Source organism: Chlamydotis macqueenii, chromosome 1, assembly GCF_036417535.1.
Source record: "Chlamydotis macqueenii isolate bChlMac1 chromosome 1, bChlMac1.mat, whole genome shotgun sequence".
NCBI classification, from domain to species: domain Eukaryota; kingdom Metazoa; phylum Chordata; class Aves; order Otidiformes; family Otididae; genus Chlamydotis; species Chlamydotis macqueenii.
This window is the reverse complement of record NC_141556.1, coordinates 134,248,328-134,269,317: the sequence shown is the minus strand read 5'-3', so window position 1 is coordinate 134,269,317 and position 20,990 is coordinate 134,248,328. Positions and strand designations below refer to the sequence as shown.

The window sequence follows — 20,990 nt, the reverse complement described above, 5'->3', positions numbered from 1 at the left end:
AAAAGGAACTTACTTATAAAATGAATTAATATTGGCCAAGTTTAGTTCAGTTTTGTTTTGTTCTTACTGACTGCTTAAAAGCAGTGGCTTGCAAATTTTTTTTTTTTTTTTTTTTGGCAGTTGTCAGTTCTGCAAGAATCACTGAGGTGCTTTAGAGTGATTATGAATGCAGGTGTTCACACAGAGCTGCAGAAGTTGGTTAGGGCCATGGTGGTGCCCCTCCAGACGCCTGTTTAGCAATCAGGATGGGGAGCATCCTGCAGGAGGAGGGACACAGCCCAGCCAGGCACTGCGATTGCCATTTTCCAGTGGCAGAAGGGGAATAATGACAGCGTAGTGGGAACTGCTGTAGGCACAGGCAATAAGCATTACCGCCTGCCAGCACCTAGGCATTAGGGAACTCGGCTTGCGCCCTTGAGTTGTGGCTGGCCACTGCTTCTGTGTAATTTCCCTTTCTGCCTGTCCAGAGTAGCTCACCATCATCACAGAGCGGGGAACAAATGCACCTAAAGCAGCCTTCCCTCTCTGGCCATCCCCCTGCCTACAGGGCAGATGGTCCGAAATGCATCCAAAGTAACTGCTCAGCTCTATGTCCTTTGATGACAGCATGTCTTTCTCAGATTCAGTTTTGCATTACCACATTCAGTGCGTCAGAAACAGCCCTAACGTTTACCAGTGACATTCCTGTGCACTAAATAACTTTTTTTTTTTTCAAAAGAAATGCAAAAGCCTGCTTAAAGATGCTCTTGCTTCCTGTCCTGGATCAGCACTTCTTACAAAACATGGAAGTCTATGCTAGTTAAAAACTTAAAAGCTTCATTTACTTTCTTACATCATCTGAAGAGTACAGCTGATTGTGCATTCACTAAGTTTGCTGTAGTTAAAATAAACCCCTACTATTCCACATATCCTTCTATTCAGCACTGATGTATCAGCTGAATTCAGTATCTATGATAAAAGAAAAGAGACAACATTAACAAGTTACACTTTGGCAAACTACAAGACCAACTACAAAGCAAGCCATACAAGCATAACCCATGTCACATGGTAACTTAACACAGGCAGCTGCAGAGTGACCATTATCATGGCCTTAACTCAAGAGGAACAGCAGATGTTTAGGAAGGGCCTCTTCAAGTTAAAGACTAAGATTCAGCAATGAAGTTGAAGATACTTGAGCCAACAGCCACAATCCTGAAATTCCAACTGATTCTTTAGCTCCCTCCCACTCCCTTCCCCTTAAGGTAGGAAATTAAAGAAACACAATTTTACTTTCATATTGAAGAAATGCCCTAAGATGGTAAGTTTTCCCCATGCTTTTGCTGATAACATCAACCAGTTCAGTTCTTTTAGAAAGCTGGAGAAAGATTACTCTGAGAAATTTTTAGCTGAGACTAGGATTGTGAACATTGCATTGACTCTCATAGTTCCATGTAAGGAAATGAATATTGAGTCTGTATTATCCAGAACCCTCTCTCAATCAAATGTGGTTTGTTTTCACTTCCAAATGAAGTGGCACTACTGCATCAATTTAACATCCACTTTAATAAATTTCATGTTTAATGTGGTAAGCCTTCCAAAAACTTGCTAATTTATTGCTTTCTGTGCAACTTAAATGGATGTAAATAACTGATCTTGGACACAGTATATTCACACATTTTTTAATAAAGTGCTCAAGAACAGGTTAAGCACTGTAATAAAATTTCCTTTTTTTTTTAAGCTAGCACTGAGTAGTCTCTTCTTTCCTCCACAAAAAAACAGAACTAATTACATATAAACACACAGCAATGGTGTAAAAATGGACATTTATTACAACTAAACCAATGTGACAGACAAAGGTCAAACAGTTTATTTGTCACAATCACAACAAAGCTTAATTCAGCCAAGCACATACAAGTGACAGTGTAAACTTTAAAAACATGTTGAATACATATAAAATTGCTTCGGGTTTGACTTAAATTAAGGTAATTTTACCACTTCAATCTCACACACAGGGTCATTTTGCTACCACTTTAACCTCATCTAACCCTGCACATTGTGCCCTGGGGACATGCACACCACTGCTTTTGCATGCCCTAGGTTAAACATGGTCTCTGGCAACCTGTTTTGTATAAATCCCAGAAAGGGCCTAAGTAGACAAATTCCAAGGCTGTGAACTCACAGGCTCCACCCCAGGACTGCCACAGAAGCTGCAGACCCACCCCTGCCCCAGCTGCTGCCACAAGCATTTATCCTGGGATCTGGATCAGGGGACTTGACTTGCAAGCAGCAACTTTGAGCCTTTCCTGGTGGGTTAAATTTAACCTAGATCACATCAAGCCCACAGGCTGGCTCTCCAGATGGCTGTGTAAATGCTTACGCTAGCAGCGCGTGGCTGCTTCCAGCAAGAATACCAAAGCTAAGTTTTGAGAAAATGTGGCGCTACTTACTCATGTGAACAAGCCAAAACATTTGACTCCTGGAGTGAAATTACTGGGGAGGGAGGAAGGGGGGGCGGGGGGGGATCAGCCCCACCTTCTCAGAGACCATGCAGACACACAGCACAACTCGGCTACTCCGAAGTGGGGCACTACCTTCTCAAAACTCAAAAGCATACATGAATCGCATTTCCTCAAGTGAAACAGGTTTAGTTTATAATCACCGAGAGTCTGCTACAAGTGACAAAATAATACTTGATATAATTTTATGCAATTTGCAGTGAATCTAGTACACAAATTAATATTTAAAAGCTCACTGCAAACTAGTTGGTTCAACTGTACATCACAAGAGCTTCATAAGGGATGTGTAAAATCTAAAGGTGTTAAGAAAAGCAGTTAAAATGACACTGACACTTAGTGCATTTTTTTTTTAAAGGTACCTATACACCCATTGAAGTGTAACTATGAAACATCAATAAATATAAATTTGTAGAATTTGAAAGAAAATCATAAAAAGTCCCTTTTGTAAAGCTCCTTCTTTCCCATGTTCAAAAGTGTCCAATTTTCATCATACACTTCTCTTTACAGTCAAAAAGCCTACCACCCTTTTGTTTATTTTCAGAGCAAGCTAATACTAGATCTAAAAATAGTTTCCTTATTTGGAATGATTTTTTTTTTTACTACATGCATTCCCTTTTTAGTATAGTAACTTGCACTTTGCTCAAGGTAGCTACACTTAAATACAGCTTTGTTTCTAGTGAATTGATCAGTTTGCAGTTTTCTTGCAAAAAGCAGTATCATCTTAACAGTTTTTACCAGTTTGATATGCAGATCTTAACAGGATTCTTTGGTATAATGACAAATTCAGTAGTAAACAGGTATCCAATCTTTACGCATCAACTGAAATAAATGGAATTATCACAAGTGTTAACTAAAATGCAGATGAACAAAAGTCTTTGGTTGCATAAACACAATTTCTACACCGTAACATTTTATATTTGGAGTTGTCCATGTAGTTTCATTTAGATATGCTATGTCATAATGATACATTTATTTCCTGAAGTAGTTTGCTTATAAAAAACAGTAGACTTATTGAAGTTATATGCAATCTTCCTACAAATGCAGTAAAGTGAGACACTGAGTCAATTTAAATATTTCCCTTTTGTTTATGATTTTTGGACATTAGTTTCTTGTTCCCTTTTCAAAGGAGTGTTTTTCTCATAGGCCTGAATGAAGCAGCTTAGCAAAACAGTAATACTGACAAACAGCATCTTACACCATTAGCTAAACATTACAATGAAGGCAGTGAACATTTACAGTATGAAACACTGAGATGTCATCAGCTGAAGTGAAGATTTATGTCAATCCAATTTCTTCAAGTACACTACGTGGGGTCTCTGCTTCCTATGGAGGGAAAATTTGAGACAGTGGTGAATGGATCCTGTACTTCTACTGAACAGTACCATACATGAGTTAGTATGAAAGATGCTTAATTAAAAAAAGCTGAAAGACATGAAAATATCAAAATACTGCAGTTTGCAAACATAGTATTAGCTGCACTTTTCAAAGAGCGGTTAATTAGATTGTCACGGTTCACAGGAATAGCTGGTAGATTTTATTGCCCTTAAGCGCAATAAAAATAAAGCAATTCAGATGTACCAGCAGGGAACAAATCACAAGCCAGTAACAGAGAGATCAACAGGGGAGAGATGGGGAAGCATCTTGCAATGGAGCCAGTGATTTTTGTGGTGAATTGTTTCACGGGTCTCAAAAATCTGTTAGGGAAGAATGAATAAATGGATGAATGAAATGACTGATGCAACTAAGACACAGTATCCCTTAAGACCCTACATTTTTTACACCAGTCTCATGCTTAGTTGGTAAAATCAGGTCAAGGTACCTTAGCACACCTGGTGTCAATAAATTGACCCCTACAGAACTGGAGGAATTCTCAGGATTTCAGTTATATTATTTCACAGCAGGCATAAAGTTTTAGGTTAATTCTAATCTTAAAAAGCTTCATTTAGATTCAAAGTTGTTTAATACAAAACTCCAAAGCATGATCTTCAGTTTTGTAGCGGAAAAGAAACAGTAGTTTAATTAGAAACATTAGGCTGTCCTTTTCCATAATTATTAACAATATAGTAAATGAAAAGGGATACTGTGTCCTTATGGAAACATAAATAGTCTTAGAGTCCAGAGTATGAATACACTTACTTTAGCATCCTAAAACAAGACATGTTATGAAGCAAAAAAAAAAGGCAGATAACAGTTAAGGCAGCAAATAAGTTATTCTTCAACTGTTTTCTAAATATTTTAAAAATTGTAAATAAGATACATAATTAAACACCTTAAATCTTGCAAATAGCACCAGAACATTGTCTCTATCAACCTTGACAATGTAGCACAAAATTATTTGAGTTTACTATCCTCATCAGGTTCATGTGTAAGCTGATTTAGTATTGAAGGAACAGGCTATGATATTTTAAGGGCAACTTCATTTGAAAGTTAGTCAATGCTCGGAACAGGCCATCTCTGAGCGCTCTGAGATGGCTTCCAAAATCCAGCAGCAAATAAGAAATTGCAAGAAAAAGGCAAGTTAAAACAGGAAACAAGATGCTCAGAGCATTAAAGATGTAGCATTTTTTTTTTCACTAATGCAGTATTTAAATATTCTTAGAACCTCAATGACCTTGATAAAGCCAGAGAGGATGGCAGGATTAAAGATTTACAGGTGTATTTTAATACAAATCCCCCAAAAGGAGACACTGATTGAAGAAAAGGCTGTGTACCATTTTTAATATAGCCTGTCATATAATATTCCCAGATTACTTTGTTGCATTCATTTTAAAGGACATGTGTCTCCCCTGTCCACCAACTTACAGCATTTCACTCAAAAAAAAAAAAAAAATCCTACATTCTCAACTAACTACAGCAACAGAACTCAGGGTATTCTAACAGAACGTAACTTCTCCAGCATTTCAGGGTCTTGAAAATATTTGCAATATAACAACTTTTCACTGTTTTAAATTGATTAGACAGCATTGAACACTTACAGTTCATCAGTGGTGAAACAGAATATTTACTGAATTACCTGAAAAAAAAGTTACTCAATAGCTATGAAGAAATACAATGCACTGCTGCTACTATCTTCAGAGCAGTTGAATATTATTTTCTCCACTGCCAATTCAAAGTTGTAATTTTCATTTAAATAAAGGTTAAATTTCTTCAAGTAAATCAAGGTCATTGGCTAACAATGAATGTAAAGCAATGTATTTCAAGGACATCAGCTACTTGTCCACAGATATCTTACCAGTAAAACGCAGTAAGATTTTAATTTTTTAATACTACAGCAGTAACCTTGAGGCAGACATGCCTTCTAATGTGCACATCAACAATATAATCTCAAAAGGAACACCTAAAGGCTAGTATGTTTTGCTAGAGGAATAATTTCATCAATTATGACTTTTAAGAAACAAATAGAATGAGTTATGTTTTGTTCACATTATTTGTTCTAGGAAGCGTCAAACATTTTATCCAATTGTTATGGAAAACATTCAGCAGTATTATACACTACCTGCAGCTCAGAATCACCCAAGGCAAACAACACAAATTTGAAATACATCAGAACACAGATGAGGAAAAGTCATTCACATGAGACAAAAGTGCATGCAATACTTTATTTCAAACATGCCAGAAAAGCTAATTCATTACCTAGTCATTTAGAAGCAAGCAGCTGTATACAGATAACAAGAAAAACAGCATCTCATTACAGCTCAATGCACAGCATTTTAAGCCAACAGGCATGAACTAATGCAGGCTAAAGCAGCATTAACCAGATATTCAAACACATTGTTAATTCTTACAGAAAAAAAAGGCAAACTTGGAAATGGAAAACCACTCTATGATCTTGTTTTCTAAGATTTCAGAATGCTGCAAATCCAATCAAAATCTTTTGTCTAATTCCCTAAATCTCCCATTTTTATGTCAGTTTAACATTTGAAAGGTAGTGCATTACCACATATAGTATGTGGAACTAGCTGTTTGTGGTTCATCTGAGTAACCACATCCTTGCTAATTACATTTTAAAAATTTTCAAAAACAGCATTGGTTTTAGGTGACAAATTATTATTTTCTACTAGGCAGAGGATGCAAGATATGCCCTCTCTGCCCACACTTTTAAATTGAAAGGTACTTACATTCATCCTAGTGGCAGTTCTCTGATATACAAGGTAGTCTGCACTTAAAACTGGAAACACCAGTTGAAGACGACATATTTCAAGTATGTTGTTAATCGACTTAAAAAATCCTTCCAACCCTAATCATTTGTAAAACAATGAACTTGTTCTCTCCTTCAGCAGCAACAATTGTTCAGCTACTCATAAAAGTGTTTTGAACAATTAAATACAAATGTTGTACCTTCAGATTTATGTAAGTCATTCTTTCTGCCCTCATCAATTCTTTACTGTGAGGGTGGTGAGGCACTGAACAGGTTGCCCAGAGGAGTTGTGGATGCCCCGCACCTGGAAGTGTTCAAGGCCAGGCTGGATGGGGCTTTGAGCAACCTCATCTGGCAGAAGATGGGTTGGAACTAGATGATCTTTAAGGTCTCTTCCAACCCAGACCATTCTATGATTCTATGAATTCTGCCTTCCTCCTCTTTATAAGAAAAGTCACACTATTGTGACAGTCTCAGAAAAGGATACTGGTATGCACATCTTTAATTGAGATGCAAGGTTAGTGTAGAATTGTGTGTAATATCATCTAATACTTGTGTGTATACACATTTCACATACTACTTACTAGTCCTTCACTAGTTTCTCTGTAAATATTAACTTCATCTACAGGTTTCAGGTGCATGTTTAAATACCACTACAACTTATTTGAAAGATAAACACAGGCCAAGTAATGTTACAGTATAGATGCTGTAGTATATAGATGTTTATCTCTGAAAATTCTACAGAACTTTTAAGCATAAGACTTCAAGCTTACACACAATAAAAACGTTCAATCATATGCCAACAAGCACAGGTTTTGTTGAAATGAGACATGAAGAGATAACACTGTAAAACAGAGGAGGTCAGAGGAAAGTACAACAGCAGAGAATGGTTGTGGTATTCTATTAGATTCAAGATGACTGGATTCACCAAGCTGATGATAATGTTCTGTCATGAGTAAGTCACAGGTCTATCTCCTCTGAAATTCTGCATGCATGATGAATGAAGCCATTTAGTACACTGGGACATTAAAGTATTCATGACGTGGCTACAAAAGAAATGTACATATTCTTATACATAATAGAAAGGTGGACAGATATGCAAGAAAAAATATTATCTCACCATTGTATCTCTGACATGAAAAGGACATTCGATACAGAAATACAATCTTGGATTTTTGACTACTCTAGACCTTGGGGGAGTGCAGGGAGAACCATCGTTTTACCACTCCTATACTTGCATGCTGAGTCCGGCCACCAACAACATACAGGACAACTTCACATCATAACTACTGTATTATGTAAGCTCAGTTTCTTTTCAGCCAAAAATTGTTTGAAGCTGAGATACTGTTCCAGAGATGAACAATGTATTTGCTGCATTCTAGCCTCTTTGGTAGACATTGACTATTGGCTATTGTCAGAGACAGGTCACTGGGCTAAGCGAACTTTTGATATCACCTACCATATCTGCTCTGATAAACACACCAGTGACACCACTTGCAACTAAAATTATCTATCAAAGAGTGTCTGCTTAAAAAATTGTAGGTATCTGAGACACCTCTTACAGCAAAGCTTCCTTTGCTTTTGAATTATGCTGCTGAACTTAATACTCTGTTATATTGTTAGCATGAACATTAGTATACAGTTTGTTGAAAGATGAGTTAGAAAGCAAGCAATACGCTTTTTTTGTGTGTGTGTTAAAATCAGTGCCCTGAAGACAGATGAGGCCATTTTTAATGCAGTAACAGCAATTCAGGAGTATCAGCTCCAGCTATGCCCATTACACTATTCTGGGAGGAAAATTATTAAAAAAAAAAGCACAAAACAACTCTCTGTAGATCAGTTACCATCCTTCATGATGTAGCAATTAAAAGCTTTTATCTATTTTAGTATCTCACCCCCCAAAATTCTGTCTTACAGCAGAACTGAGAAAGTTCCCATGACTTCTAAACATAACAATTTCCTCTGTGCCATCTCAGTTTATTCACACATTCAAGCTTGTCTATTTTAAAATTCTAATCTCCAATTGCAGAAAAGCAAAATAGAAATATCCTAGAAGCTTTACAGGATTGATACTGCTTTTCAGTATCAGTAATCTGAACATTTATTCCATAGTAGTTAAAGTTATTCTGAACTAGCCAACTACAAATCCCGTAGTTCTCAAAATAACAGCACCTACAGCTCAGTGATAGTTGCAAGTAAGTTGTATTGTCTGCCGTGATTTTTGTTAGAACTCAAAAAGAATTTCTTTTATATAATAGAGAATTACAAATGTGAATTGACTCTTAAAACTTCTCTTACTGGTTAAGTCAAGTGTCAGCCTACATTAAAAACAAAATGGTGAGGCATATTCTTAACTGGAAAATAAATTGCATGATGGTAGCATACAGTACTATCCCCAAAGTGCAGAAGCTTTGACTAAAAAGAAAATATTAACTCTAGAACTGCTGGAGCCTCCACAGGCAAAAAATTCCCAGAAAGGTATTTATGGCAAACTTCTGCTTCACTTACACTGCTGGAATAATATAGATTCATGAAGGCAACTGAAAAACAGGCATATTGCAACAATCTCAAGTGCTCAATTTTTACAGTTTCATATTTTCAGTTTTTACCTGGAATATACATGCACACATCTGACTGATTCTCCTCCTCCTCAAAAAAAATCCAAAACTCATGTCTCCCAGTGTTTCACCCTTGGAAACCTGGAGCCAAAGTTGGCATCTTCACTGAAATGCTTGACAAATCTCATAACAGATTTCTCCTTAATTTTACAATAGCTCTCTGGACAGAAAAAAGAACGAGAGCAGCTCATTTTCTAGTACTCTTAGGAGGCTGATTATCCTTCACTGTTGTTGTGTTCAAAGATTATCCCAAGCTGCACACATTCTTTAGCACAGTCTTTGGCCTGGAAGCATCCACCATGTTCCCTTTTACACAATTGGCATTAACAAATAAGGACATGAAAGTGTTAATTTCATGTTTATCCACTTGTTACCTTCTCAGCACTTTCCAAACTTCTACTCTCTCCCACACTCTTGGGGTAGTCCCTGCCCTGTTTATATTTTCAGTGGTTTGTAACTTGAGAAATTAACTGTCTTTGATGCAAAAATCCTGGTACATAAAATTACAAGACTGACTCAAATTACTTTTAGGGAATTAGTGTCTCATCTTGACAAAAACTTATTATCTACTGATAAAGCAAGATAGATTGTCAGGTAACAATAAGAAGAAAGTGGTTATTTCACTCCTGGCAGCTTTCTAGCTTACAGAACATGTAAACACCACCTGCAACAAACTAGACTAGCAACAAACTGACATAGAATCATAGAATCATTGTGGAGGTCAATCTAAAAGATTGGATGACAACAGTAACTGAGATATGACCATTCTATGATTCTATGAAGTGATAACACAGCAATATTGTGAGACAGAAAACACTGCAGTTTCGGTGAGACCTCTGTACCCTATTAAGGATGTCCAAGACCACCATGCACAGAGGCTCTGGCACTGCGGGCAGCCTGACAAACAACAGAAAGGAAAATGAAGTTTTGACAAATTATTTACTATCACAAAACTACAGCATCTCACGAGCTCTAACTATCATTTTAAATTTGTTACTGTGTTCCCTGCCTCCAGAGCAGTTAGCCTGCTGGTCTGAATACCAGAAAAGACAATTTGGGGTAAAGGACAGATGTCAACTTCTACCTTGCCTTTCTTCAGTGGGACTTTGCAGACCTCAGACAACATCGCAGCCTGTGAAGCACATCCTTAAGATAACTAGCTATCTGGATCTAATGAGTTTATAAATTAGTTGATCTAGCAGCTAAGGAAGAGGCAATGATATCCTTACAGCACAATACAATGGCAAACTAACATGAAATACTACCTCTGAAAAGCTGTAGCTTAATTTACATCCAAATTTTTAAATATCTGACTTTAACACATAGGTCTTAGATCCTAGTTTTGCCAAAGCAGTAACAGCTCTACAATACAAGCTGCGCATTGTAATTCCACAATGTTTTAAAGTCACTAGAATCCATCTTTTTCAAATTGACATCTGTGTTTACAACTAATTTTAAAAAGCTAAAAATACTCTCTGAAATTTTCAGCCTGAGTCATTAGAGATTTTTAAATTGGAAAAATGGTAGAGTTTATTTGAGTCAACAGTACTACTTAGCTAGTCCAACCCAACTGACATTTTTTTCAGCCAACTTTGTCATGAGCCAACCTAATTAAAAATCATAAGCAAACTTAAAATTTGAAGGGACTTCATTTAATCCAGTCCCCCAAACAGTATACCTGTTATATTCTTGAGAGAGATTTAATCTGTTAAAGGCATCCAATTATGAAAACTTTTTAATGCCCTCCAAGCAATCTACTTAAATGATTCATTATCATCATCACTGGAAAATTTGCCTAACACCTACTTTGAAATTATTTTCTTGCTGCAATTTAAGCTATTTTATGTCTGTAGTGGACAAAAAAAAAAACCAAAAAAAAAAAACCCACCACAGTATTTCCTCAGGCAAGAAAGAGACAAGAGAGATAAGAAATTATTTATGCCTACACCAAACTGACTCAAGTTCAGTGTTTCACATTTTTTTGCCTTTTTTTTTTTGCCATTTTACTGACAATATCACAGCAGTGACAAACTTCATGACTGCTTGGCATGCCTTCTTTTTCAGGAAAAGTTTGCTTGAGGTTTGTTTTAACTTTTTTCCCATCAAAACCAGCACAAAGACTATGAAAGTAAACCATGTTAAACTGCAAGCAAAAATTTCAACTGCTATCTTTTGATAAAGGCTTGGCTTTTTTCCCCCAGCATCTAAACAAACCACAAGCTAGAATAGACAAGATTTGGGACCATGGAGTACACAGCAGTTTGGGAACAATTCTAGAGAAACAGGTTATAGGGATAAGAGAGCAGGGATGAAGGTTCCTTTTTAGAAACCTGAATTTCTTACAGTAGGAAGAAATTAACATTTAACAAGCACTTTAGCAATGCTTCAGAAGCAATTACTTTTACACTCTACTTCTGAATCTTTATTAGGAAATATTTCTAATGAAAGGCTGCTTTAGGGAATTGCTGCTGTTCACCTGCATTTTCAGGGATTTCAACACAGAATAGTATCTTTTTTCCAATCTTTGGTTAGCTAACTATTCAGAAACTCAAATTACATGGTTATTGGGAAAATTCTATTTTACTTTCAAAGGAGAGTAAAGTTTTCTCAGAAAACGTAGAAACACCCATAGGGTCTCGAACATGTTCAAAGACAGCTATTAACTATGATGCTGTTCAAAACCAAAGAACAATCTTACATCAATGCCAACTTCAAATCAAGATCTGTCTGCAGCTTTCCATACAGAGAGGACAAAAAAATAAATTTTCAAGATCGGTGCAAGTTAGTCAACACAATACCCAACTAGAGTCTGAAACAGCAACAGTTGTCATGCAGGCGTTATGCAGCAAGACATCCTAGTATATGCACACACTTCAGCTCTAAAACATCACCTCAACAGACCAGAGCAGAAGGATATGCTGTAAGATCAGCAGCGGCCTGCCTGCCTCCCTCTCAAAAGCAGAAGTAAAAATATCAGTGGAAACTTCATGTGCTGTAATTGGATAATAGTGGGTGCTTCCTGCTTCTTAGCTGCTATTCTGATCTGCGGGATCAGAGGTGATAATCGCTCCGGGAGGCAGTGCTTTATACCTGCCGATCAGTTGCTACACAGTGACTTATGAAGAATCAACAGTCTAACTTTTAAGGGTAAGGATGGTTCTAAGCATCCACTGGCGGCTCCACTTCCCCACCACAAAATCACAAATGCTTTAAGCAAATACTACTGCTGAATACTTCATATTCTGAAGTTGGAGCCAAAATTATTTAAAAAAAAAATCACTGAGTTCTCTATCAGATAATCCCACAGTGTCTGCATGGTTGGCAGTTTGCCAAACTACACACCTAAGGATTCATTAATTTTTCTTCCATTTTCTGCCGACACTGCAGCTACAGGTTTGCATTACTTATTCTCATTTGCTTAAGGAACTATTTCTTAAACTGCAGGGCTGTATCTTTTCAGGGATGACCAGAATATACTGCTGTAACAAGCCATGTCATGTCCAATATCATTCAGCTTCCATGGCAATGGCATTTAAGCATTCTCCTTCCTTCTTGTTCCTGCAGCACTCTGCCTTCTTATAGTTGTTTGGACAAATGTTTTCAGGACCAGGTTGTAAACACTGAAAAAAAAAAAAAGCTGCTGACTGTGTTTTTAGAAATCAGCAGTTTAAATGGATTTGAGTCCACTTCTAGAATAGTCATATAAGTAGTTTCTCTGGCACAAAGGAAAGAGAGAAAGGACAAGCGAAAACTCTATTAAGTCAATACTGCTGCTGAAGCTCCTTGCCACACTCTTACAACTCAAGCCAACAGCAGGGGTGCAGCACAGGACAGGTAAATTAGAACTTCCCTACCTCTGCCAGCTGACTTGAGAGTTCACAGCAGATGTGAGTCAAGACAAAATACACGGGGAACACTGGCTTTTAAAAACACTTAGATACACCAGGAACTGTTAAAAATAAAACATAACTTAAGTCACACTATTAGCTTTAGCAAAAGTCTTGACTGCCACCAAAAGCAGCTGCCTTTTACTTGCCCTTTCAATGCCACCACTCTCTTCCTCCCTGTGCTTCCCTCATGCTCCCCTACATAGTTTTAGGTTTTAGCTAACAAGCTAGGAGCCACATAGTCACAGGGCAAGTGGATCAACCCAAGTGTCACCACAAAGGGGACAGGAGGAATTGATTTGGCCTTCTCAACCAGAGTCACTGTCAGCATGGTTTTAGGAGATGAGGAAACTGCACCCTGACTCAAGAGTATGACTTTACCACCTGTAAACTGTTCTTGATGGAAAGTGTACAATAAAAATTTGAGTGTACAATAAAAATATTTCACCTTGTCTAGTTGTGTAACACTTACATTCGTCACCATTATACAAGGCTTAACTTAAATTTAACCAAACTCTGTATGGAACAGACTACTACTGAATATGTGGCTTATTACACTTCCAATACAGCACCTGTAGAACTCAGCACCTTAGTTTACAAGCACATGTCTCTTAAATAGCCCTCAAAAAACCAAATCCCAGTCATTTAGTGCTTGTTTATGCTTGATAGAGTAACACAATTTAAGTAATTTGAAGCTGTATAACCTGTTAGTCAAATATTAGATTAATCCAAGCACAGAAGCTATGAGAAACTCTTCCCCTTGTCCAAAGACAACCTTCATTACCTCAGGTGATCTTTCTTTGCCACAGATGATCTTCATTCCTACATACAAGCTGCAGTTCCTTCCAGCAGGCACCCCATCCCCCTTCTCTTACTATATGCAACTATTTATCTGTCCCACTGACTCCAGCAGATGCCATACCCATTTCTCTGTATTCTTTGGAATCATGACAATCATATAAATTAAGCTCTATATGCAGTAACACTTCCTTCACTTCTTCCAGGGAAGAGTACCAGACAGGAAGAAGCATCCCATGGGCATCTGATAACGCCACTGTATTTAAATTAATGGGACAAAGCACATTTATTCAACTAAAACTGTGTCCATACATAGAATTCATCAGGGACATACTGCAGACAAGTAAACTGAAGCCACACAGAATTCTCCAAGCCTGAGTTTGCACGTTCCAGAATTAGTCTTTGTAGCCATCAACAAAAAAAAAAAAATTAAGACTCCTAAGTAAAAGCTTTACTCTTAGCATAGGTCCTGAACAATATAAATATCTTTTTAAAGTTTTAATCACACAGAAACTTTTACAGTCACACTATTAATTCTAACCTCACCATGAGAATCACTCTTTGTACATGAACTTGTTATGAAGAAGAGAGAAAAAGAAACAAACATGGGGAAAAAACTGTGGAAAAAGTCAAGCTTGAGCACTTAGGTTTTCTTATAGTTGTTTTAGAATATGTCCAAACTCATAAGAAATTATATTTTGAAGAAATGAATTGTTGGCTGCCCTAATTCTACAGGTCTAATACTCAAGCAGGTTATTAGCTCCCCAATACAGATCAACAGCTGTATCATATACTAGGAAACTTTTAAATGGCAAAAATACCCAGTGAATTCAATTTTGAATATGTTACAAAATATTTTTGCCTATTATAACAATTTTCTTCTGTCTGGAAACTAAATCCTGGATCCTGATATTTATAAAGGTGTATGTGAAATCAGATCTGTTACTGCAGTTCCATATTACAAAAGACAGTTTTTTTACTGAACTATTTGTTTATCGTGATATCAAATAAGCAGCAGGCTAATTATGTTTTCTCCAGCAAATCATTTTCATGTGTGTTTTAAACTTGCCTTATGTAAAACAAAATCTTACCTTTATTAGTAGGACTGCCACAATGTATTCCACTTATGCTTCGGACAAAAATATGTTGCAATGCACTATATATGCAAATAAGCTTTGTTCTGTCATGCAGCATCCGGCACTTGATATACAGTCAATTGCAGCAGCACCCAGTCTTTTTAGGGCCCATTTTCTTTGCACAGCAGATGTAAACAGCTCATTTTCCAGTAAATACATGTTTACATGGGTTGATTGTAAGTAAACAAAGCCAAACATCTGTTTAGTTATTAGTTTTGGTATCCATTTCTCTGACTTGCATTATCCCACTTAATTATCAACACCAAAGAAAGCTAGTAGAAGTCAGACACTTCAAGTTGATGCAGTTAGTACAAAAAAGGAAGAACAGGGAACACTCAAAGCACTCTTCAAAGACCATCATGCAAGTGTTGCAGCAAGTTAAGCCCGTCACCCATTTTCTCTTTACCCTTGCAAAGACTTAGTTACACGTGCAGCAGTCTTAACATAGCACCCATTTAATCCATGCCACCAAAATGGTAAACTTGGTAGTTACCAATCATTTAGATGGGAGTCAAAAGGGCTAATGCCTTAGATTGCTCTTAATCATAAGATATCCTCAGACAAACCTCCCCAGTCTTCATTCTGGCTCTACAAACACAAAATCAAGCAGCAGTGAAAATATAATACCAACTACTTAAAAAAAAAACCAAAACAAAAAAACACCCACTCACCCAGTTATTCACAAGTTATTTCCATTTAAAACAAAAGTTAGAAAATATTCTAAACTATATACAAAAGTAAATTCAGTTATTTCATTCAAACGCATTTCAGCTATTGTTATTCTTTAAGTTAATACAATTTTATTAGGTCCTACTAGAAGTCAATTTTTAAGAAAGAAAACAAACACATCAGTAAAAGAAATCTGTTCAAAGACTCCAAGTAGATGCATTAAAAAACATCTCAAGTTTATTTTTCTTAACATGATAAAGGATATTAGTACTTTAACAGAATACATTGTAGAAAGTTGTTTAGAAAGCTTCACCTGTGCTTGAAGGAATATTAGTTCAAAGATTTTTTTTTTTTTTAGGATAACTTAAGATCAGTTGTTCATTATTATTATAACATATTGAGAGCCTAACAGAATAGGATGCTACCGAATTCACATATATTTAATTTGGTGACTAAGTTTCACACAGTATTATTACTAAAATTAATATCAAAGTAAGATTTGTTTTATAAAGGGAAATAAGAGTTTAATTCAACTTATCTACGTACCATTCCTGAAGTAATTTAAACAACATTAAGTCATCATTGTTACTTGCAGAGCTGTAAGTGATTAGCCAGGCATTTTCATGTAGTAATTCTTGGTGCAAAAATTTGAACATTTACACTTTAATTCATCTGTTAATCAAACATACTTAAATTTCTCAAAGAATTGTGAACAAAAGGTCTTCTCAGACTCTCTTTTTAAAATCAAATTTTCAGTGTAAGATTTAAAATATACACACTTTTAATGCATCTTGATATATAACAACAGAACTACTGCTGTTGCTAGACAGCCTAGCAACAAAAAACATAGCTTCTCTCTTAAAAAATAATAAATAAAAGGCCCAAAACACATACCAGCAATGTGGCTGACATCTGTACAACACACAGATAAAAGCCAAAAAGAAGTGAGAATCTAAAAACTGAACACAATGGGATGTCTCCTGGGGCATTCATATTCTCTTCACCTAGAATTCTGTGGTGCTCTAAAGCCATCTTCACAGGCAGTGAGAATTTTAGGAAAGGGTAGTAGCACTGTAACATGACACATCATCTCAGGCACCAGAGTAAAAATGGAATTTTCTCCTCACTCTCTCAAGGTTCAAACATTAGCATTGCTCTTTTCAGCATTCTGCCAGATTCAGGAAACATGTTCTATCAAAATGCAGATTAACATGCTCATTCAGAAAAAGCATCTAATTTTGAAGATAAGATACTCCCTTACTGTCAAGCAGTCTTCTGCAATTGTTCATTGAAATGACGATGTTTATTGACCAAAAGCACGAGACTAAGCTCCTTAAAACAGCTATGGCAAATGCAGCAGTGCTAAAATTTTCATTGCATCACCCTGACAGAGTGCTTCTACAGACAGCAACAGAAGACTATGTCTGGAGAAAAATCTATCAGTTCAGTGTACTGATAATAAATATACCCCTAATAGAATTACAATCTATGAGGAGTTTGCTGTACCATTAATATATCCTCAACTGTTGTACAAGGATTGCTGGTATCAATGATCAACTTCATAGGTAGTTTTGCAAAGTGGATGTTGCTGATGAGTATCGGAATTCACATCAGAGAGGGTACTGAACAGCTCCAGACAGCAAGGACTCCACTTATACTAATTTTCCTACTTACAATTCAAACTTCCCAGTGTTCCGATTTGCAAAGTTAACCAAATGCATAGTTAATACTTATATGGAAGACTCCTTCCTCACAACATGTTGATTCTTAAGAACTTCTAATCAGCATTTTGATTTAATAAAATAAGATTACTCACATCTTACATGCATACACACTAAACAAAACAGGAAAAATGAAGAATATTATGGAGACAGACTTACTAAAATGGTATTTTAGAGGGCTAAACAAAAGCTGTTCAGGTGAAAAGCAGGCTGCTTTCTATCATTTTCAATTCATAAAGCCAAAGATAGAATAAGATTTGACAACAGGTTTCTTGAAAGATAACTGGATTTCTAAAGCATTTAGAAATCACAGCCTGCAAATCTATGATAAATCCTAAGTGTCATGACACATCCGGAAAAGCAAGAAACTCCACGAAGAACATTAAGATACTCAACTGCATTTTTCAAAAAAGAATCAAAAGACTCACATACAGATCAGTAATATATTTAAGTTATCAGAAACAATGCAGTCTGAGAACAGGAAAGGGGTGAAGTACGATACTCAATACCACTTTTTCAAGAAGACATTTAAATTTGAAAAGGTAAAATTCCCCTCCCCTCATTCCTACGTGGGAGAAAAACAGAGATGCAGGTTCTACTATTAATTTTCTAAACCAACTCCTATTGCTTTAAACAGAAAAGTTGATTTGGTAAGTGTTGCAAAGAAAGACTACTCCACCATACAAGGAGGATAGTTCAATAATAGCTATCAAAAATATGGAAACATCTTTGATATAAAGGTTTACAGACCTGTCTGCTACTATTAAGTTTACAACTCGTTGTCTTCAGAGGTTTGTTCCAAAAAGAAGCGATGTTCCTATGCTTCCTGATTACGTGTATTCTTACAGTTCATCCCATCTAAAGTCCAGCTGAATTTATATTAGGCATTTAAGAAGCTATGATAACTTTTTAAAAATCTGTTAGCAGGTTTCATCAATGATTTTATAAACTCAGTAGTCTATAGTACAGTCAATGACAGGCAAGATACCATGAAAATATACATACATATATATTTATTAAGTCAGAAATGCAGTTCTATAAAAGACTTCAGTCACTTTTTACCTAAAAGAATGCTTCCAAGAGTAAAGTAATTAACACAAAACATACACAAAAAGTAGATGACAGCATGACATAGCCTGGAACTTTAACTGACAGTTTTGGAAACACCACACTTGCACAGTTCCATGCAATCAAACACTTTGTAACTTTAGTATCTCCTTGCTCTCCATCTTGCAAGTACTGAATTTAAGAAACAGTGTACTTTTTATGACCCCAAGAATAACACATAACTGAACAACACACAAGTTTTCCTAAGACAAGCTGAAAATAAATTCTTCCAAAGTGAATCACTGTATATTACATATACAATGTTACAGAGTACCACTGTAATCAAGCATATATACAAGGCCTACTTAGAATCATTATGGTTGGAAAAGACCTCCAAGATCATCAAGTCCAACTGTCAACACAGCACCACCATGCCTACTAAACTATGTCCCGAAGTGCTACATCTGCTGGTTTTTTGAACGCCTCCTGGGATGGTGACTCCACCACTTCCTTCAACAGCCTGTTCCAAGGCTTGACCACTCTTTCAGTAGAGAAATTCTTCCTAATATCCAATCTAAACCTCCCCTGACACTACTTCAGGCCATTTCCTCTTGTCATATCACTAGTTACTTGGGAGAAGAGATCAACACCCACCTCCCTACAACCTCCTTTCAGGTAGTTGTAGACAGTGATAAGGTCTCCTCTCAACCTCCTCTTCTCCAGACTAAACAATCCCAGTTCCCTCAGCCACTCCTCATAAGACTTGTTCTCCAGACTCTTCACCAGCTTCATTGCCCTTCTCTGGACACGCTCCAGCAACTAAACCTCCTTCTTGTACTGAGGGACCCAGAACTGAACACAGTAATCAAAGTGTCGCCTCACCAGTGCCAACCACAAGGCGGGGGGACACAATAACTTCCCAGCTCCTGCTGGCCACACTGTTCCTGATGCAAGCCATGATGCTGTTGGCCTTCTTGGCCACCTGGACACACTGCTGGCTCATGTTCAGCTGGCTGTCAACCGGTACTCCAAGGTCCTCTTCTGCGGAGCAGCTTTCCAGCCACTTTTCCCCAAGCCTGTAGCATTGCATGGGGTTGTTGTGACCCAAGTACAGGACCCAGCACTTGGCCTTGTTAAACCTCATACAATTGGCCTCTGCCCATTGATCCAGCCCATTCAGGTCCCTCTGCAGAACCTTCCTACCCTCAAGTAGATTGACATTCCTACCCAATTTGGTGTCATCTGCAAACTTACTAAGGAAGCACTCAATCCCCTCATCTAAATAATTGATAAATATATTAAACAAGACTGGCCCAAAAACTGAGCCCTGGAGAAGACCGCTTGTGACCAGCCACCAACTAGATTTAACTCCATCCACAACAACTCTCTGGGCTCAGCCATCCATTTTTTTTACCCAATGAAGAGTACACCTGTCTAAGCCATAAGCCGCCAGCTTCTCTAGGAGAATGCTGTGGGAGCGTCAAGAAGTACTTCATTCAAGAAATAGCCATCAGTTCAAGCAATATGGGAAAATGAACACAAAAGCAACTGACCTATTCATGTAGGCCCAATATGCTTTATCTCGTTTTTGAGTAATATGTTTTGTGACAAACTAAGCCAATCTTTAAGAACAGGCAATTCGACTTTTTATTCCCAAGACTACGGGAAAGAAAAAAAACCTACCTCTCACACTTGAAGTATCTTACAAAAAGCCATTTCCCCATGGATGCATTTCCTTACCTACTACTTGAAAAAGCATCAACATCCTGAACAGTACAATTAAGAAAACACACAATAACTCGGAAAGGAATTACATTGAATGCACATTCCCAAATTGGACTTACTTATTCTGCTTATGTATAGACTCTACCTACCACATAAAACCAGAAATAGTTTCATTCCAGGTTCTTAAATAACGTCTAGAAGCGACACCATGAACAAGCTCACTTTATTTTTGATCAATGTATCAGAGTCAATACCTTCAATATAAGTGGACATGGCATACAATTCATACTTAAACCAAAAGATCAAACAGTCTAACTGCATTATAACCTCCTTCCTGTTACATATCCAATATCCTTCAGGAACTGAAATCTGAAATGCATTTTACAAAGTGTCAGCTACCGAAACACTACCACAACCTACTGTATCTTCTATGAGCTGGGAGGGATTCCAAATCCACAAAGATCATAGTTATTTCCTGACCCTTAAATAATGAACTAACAACACATCCCTTTCTCATTCATTGCTACTCTCATAGCTCCCCATAGGTATCTTCTAAACTGTAATTACAGATCAATATTTGTGCCTAAAATCAAGCACACGCATTTTAAGAACTGCAGTCTTAAACTGACCAACTGAGCTGACTACCTGAAACCGAGCCAGAAGTGACACACAAAGAACAGATGGCAATCAAGGCAGTCATATCTTCATTACAATAAGGATTTCATTATTCATTCTTGTTTGCATAGAGAGGAATAC

The 20,990-nt window shown here is 37.0% G+C and overlaps 1 protein-coding gene across 6 annotated transcripts in view; it reads right to left on the bottom strand.

Annotated features, from left to right (window-relative positions):
• Positions 1-1,785: 1,785 nt before the first annotated feature.
• AP1S2 (adaptor related protein complex 1 subunit sigma 2) overlaps positions 1,786-20,990 on the bottom strand; it is a 34,888-nt gene continuing 15,683 nt past the window's right edge. The window contains exons 5-7 of one of the 6 annotated variants that reach the window (XM_086767717.1): positions 15,566-15,660; positions 4,632-7,679; positions 1,786-3,818 (exon numbers count right to left, since the gene is read on the bottom strand). In XM_086767717.1, coding sequence (XP_086623843.1) covers positions 15,616-15,660 — 45 coding nt within the window. In that variant the 3' untranslated portion in view covers positions 1,786-3,818; positions 4,632-7,679; positions 15,566-15,615. The other 5 variants (XM_086767687.1, XM_086767715.1, XM_086767726.1 and 2 more) reach the window with 5 other exon arrangements.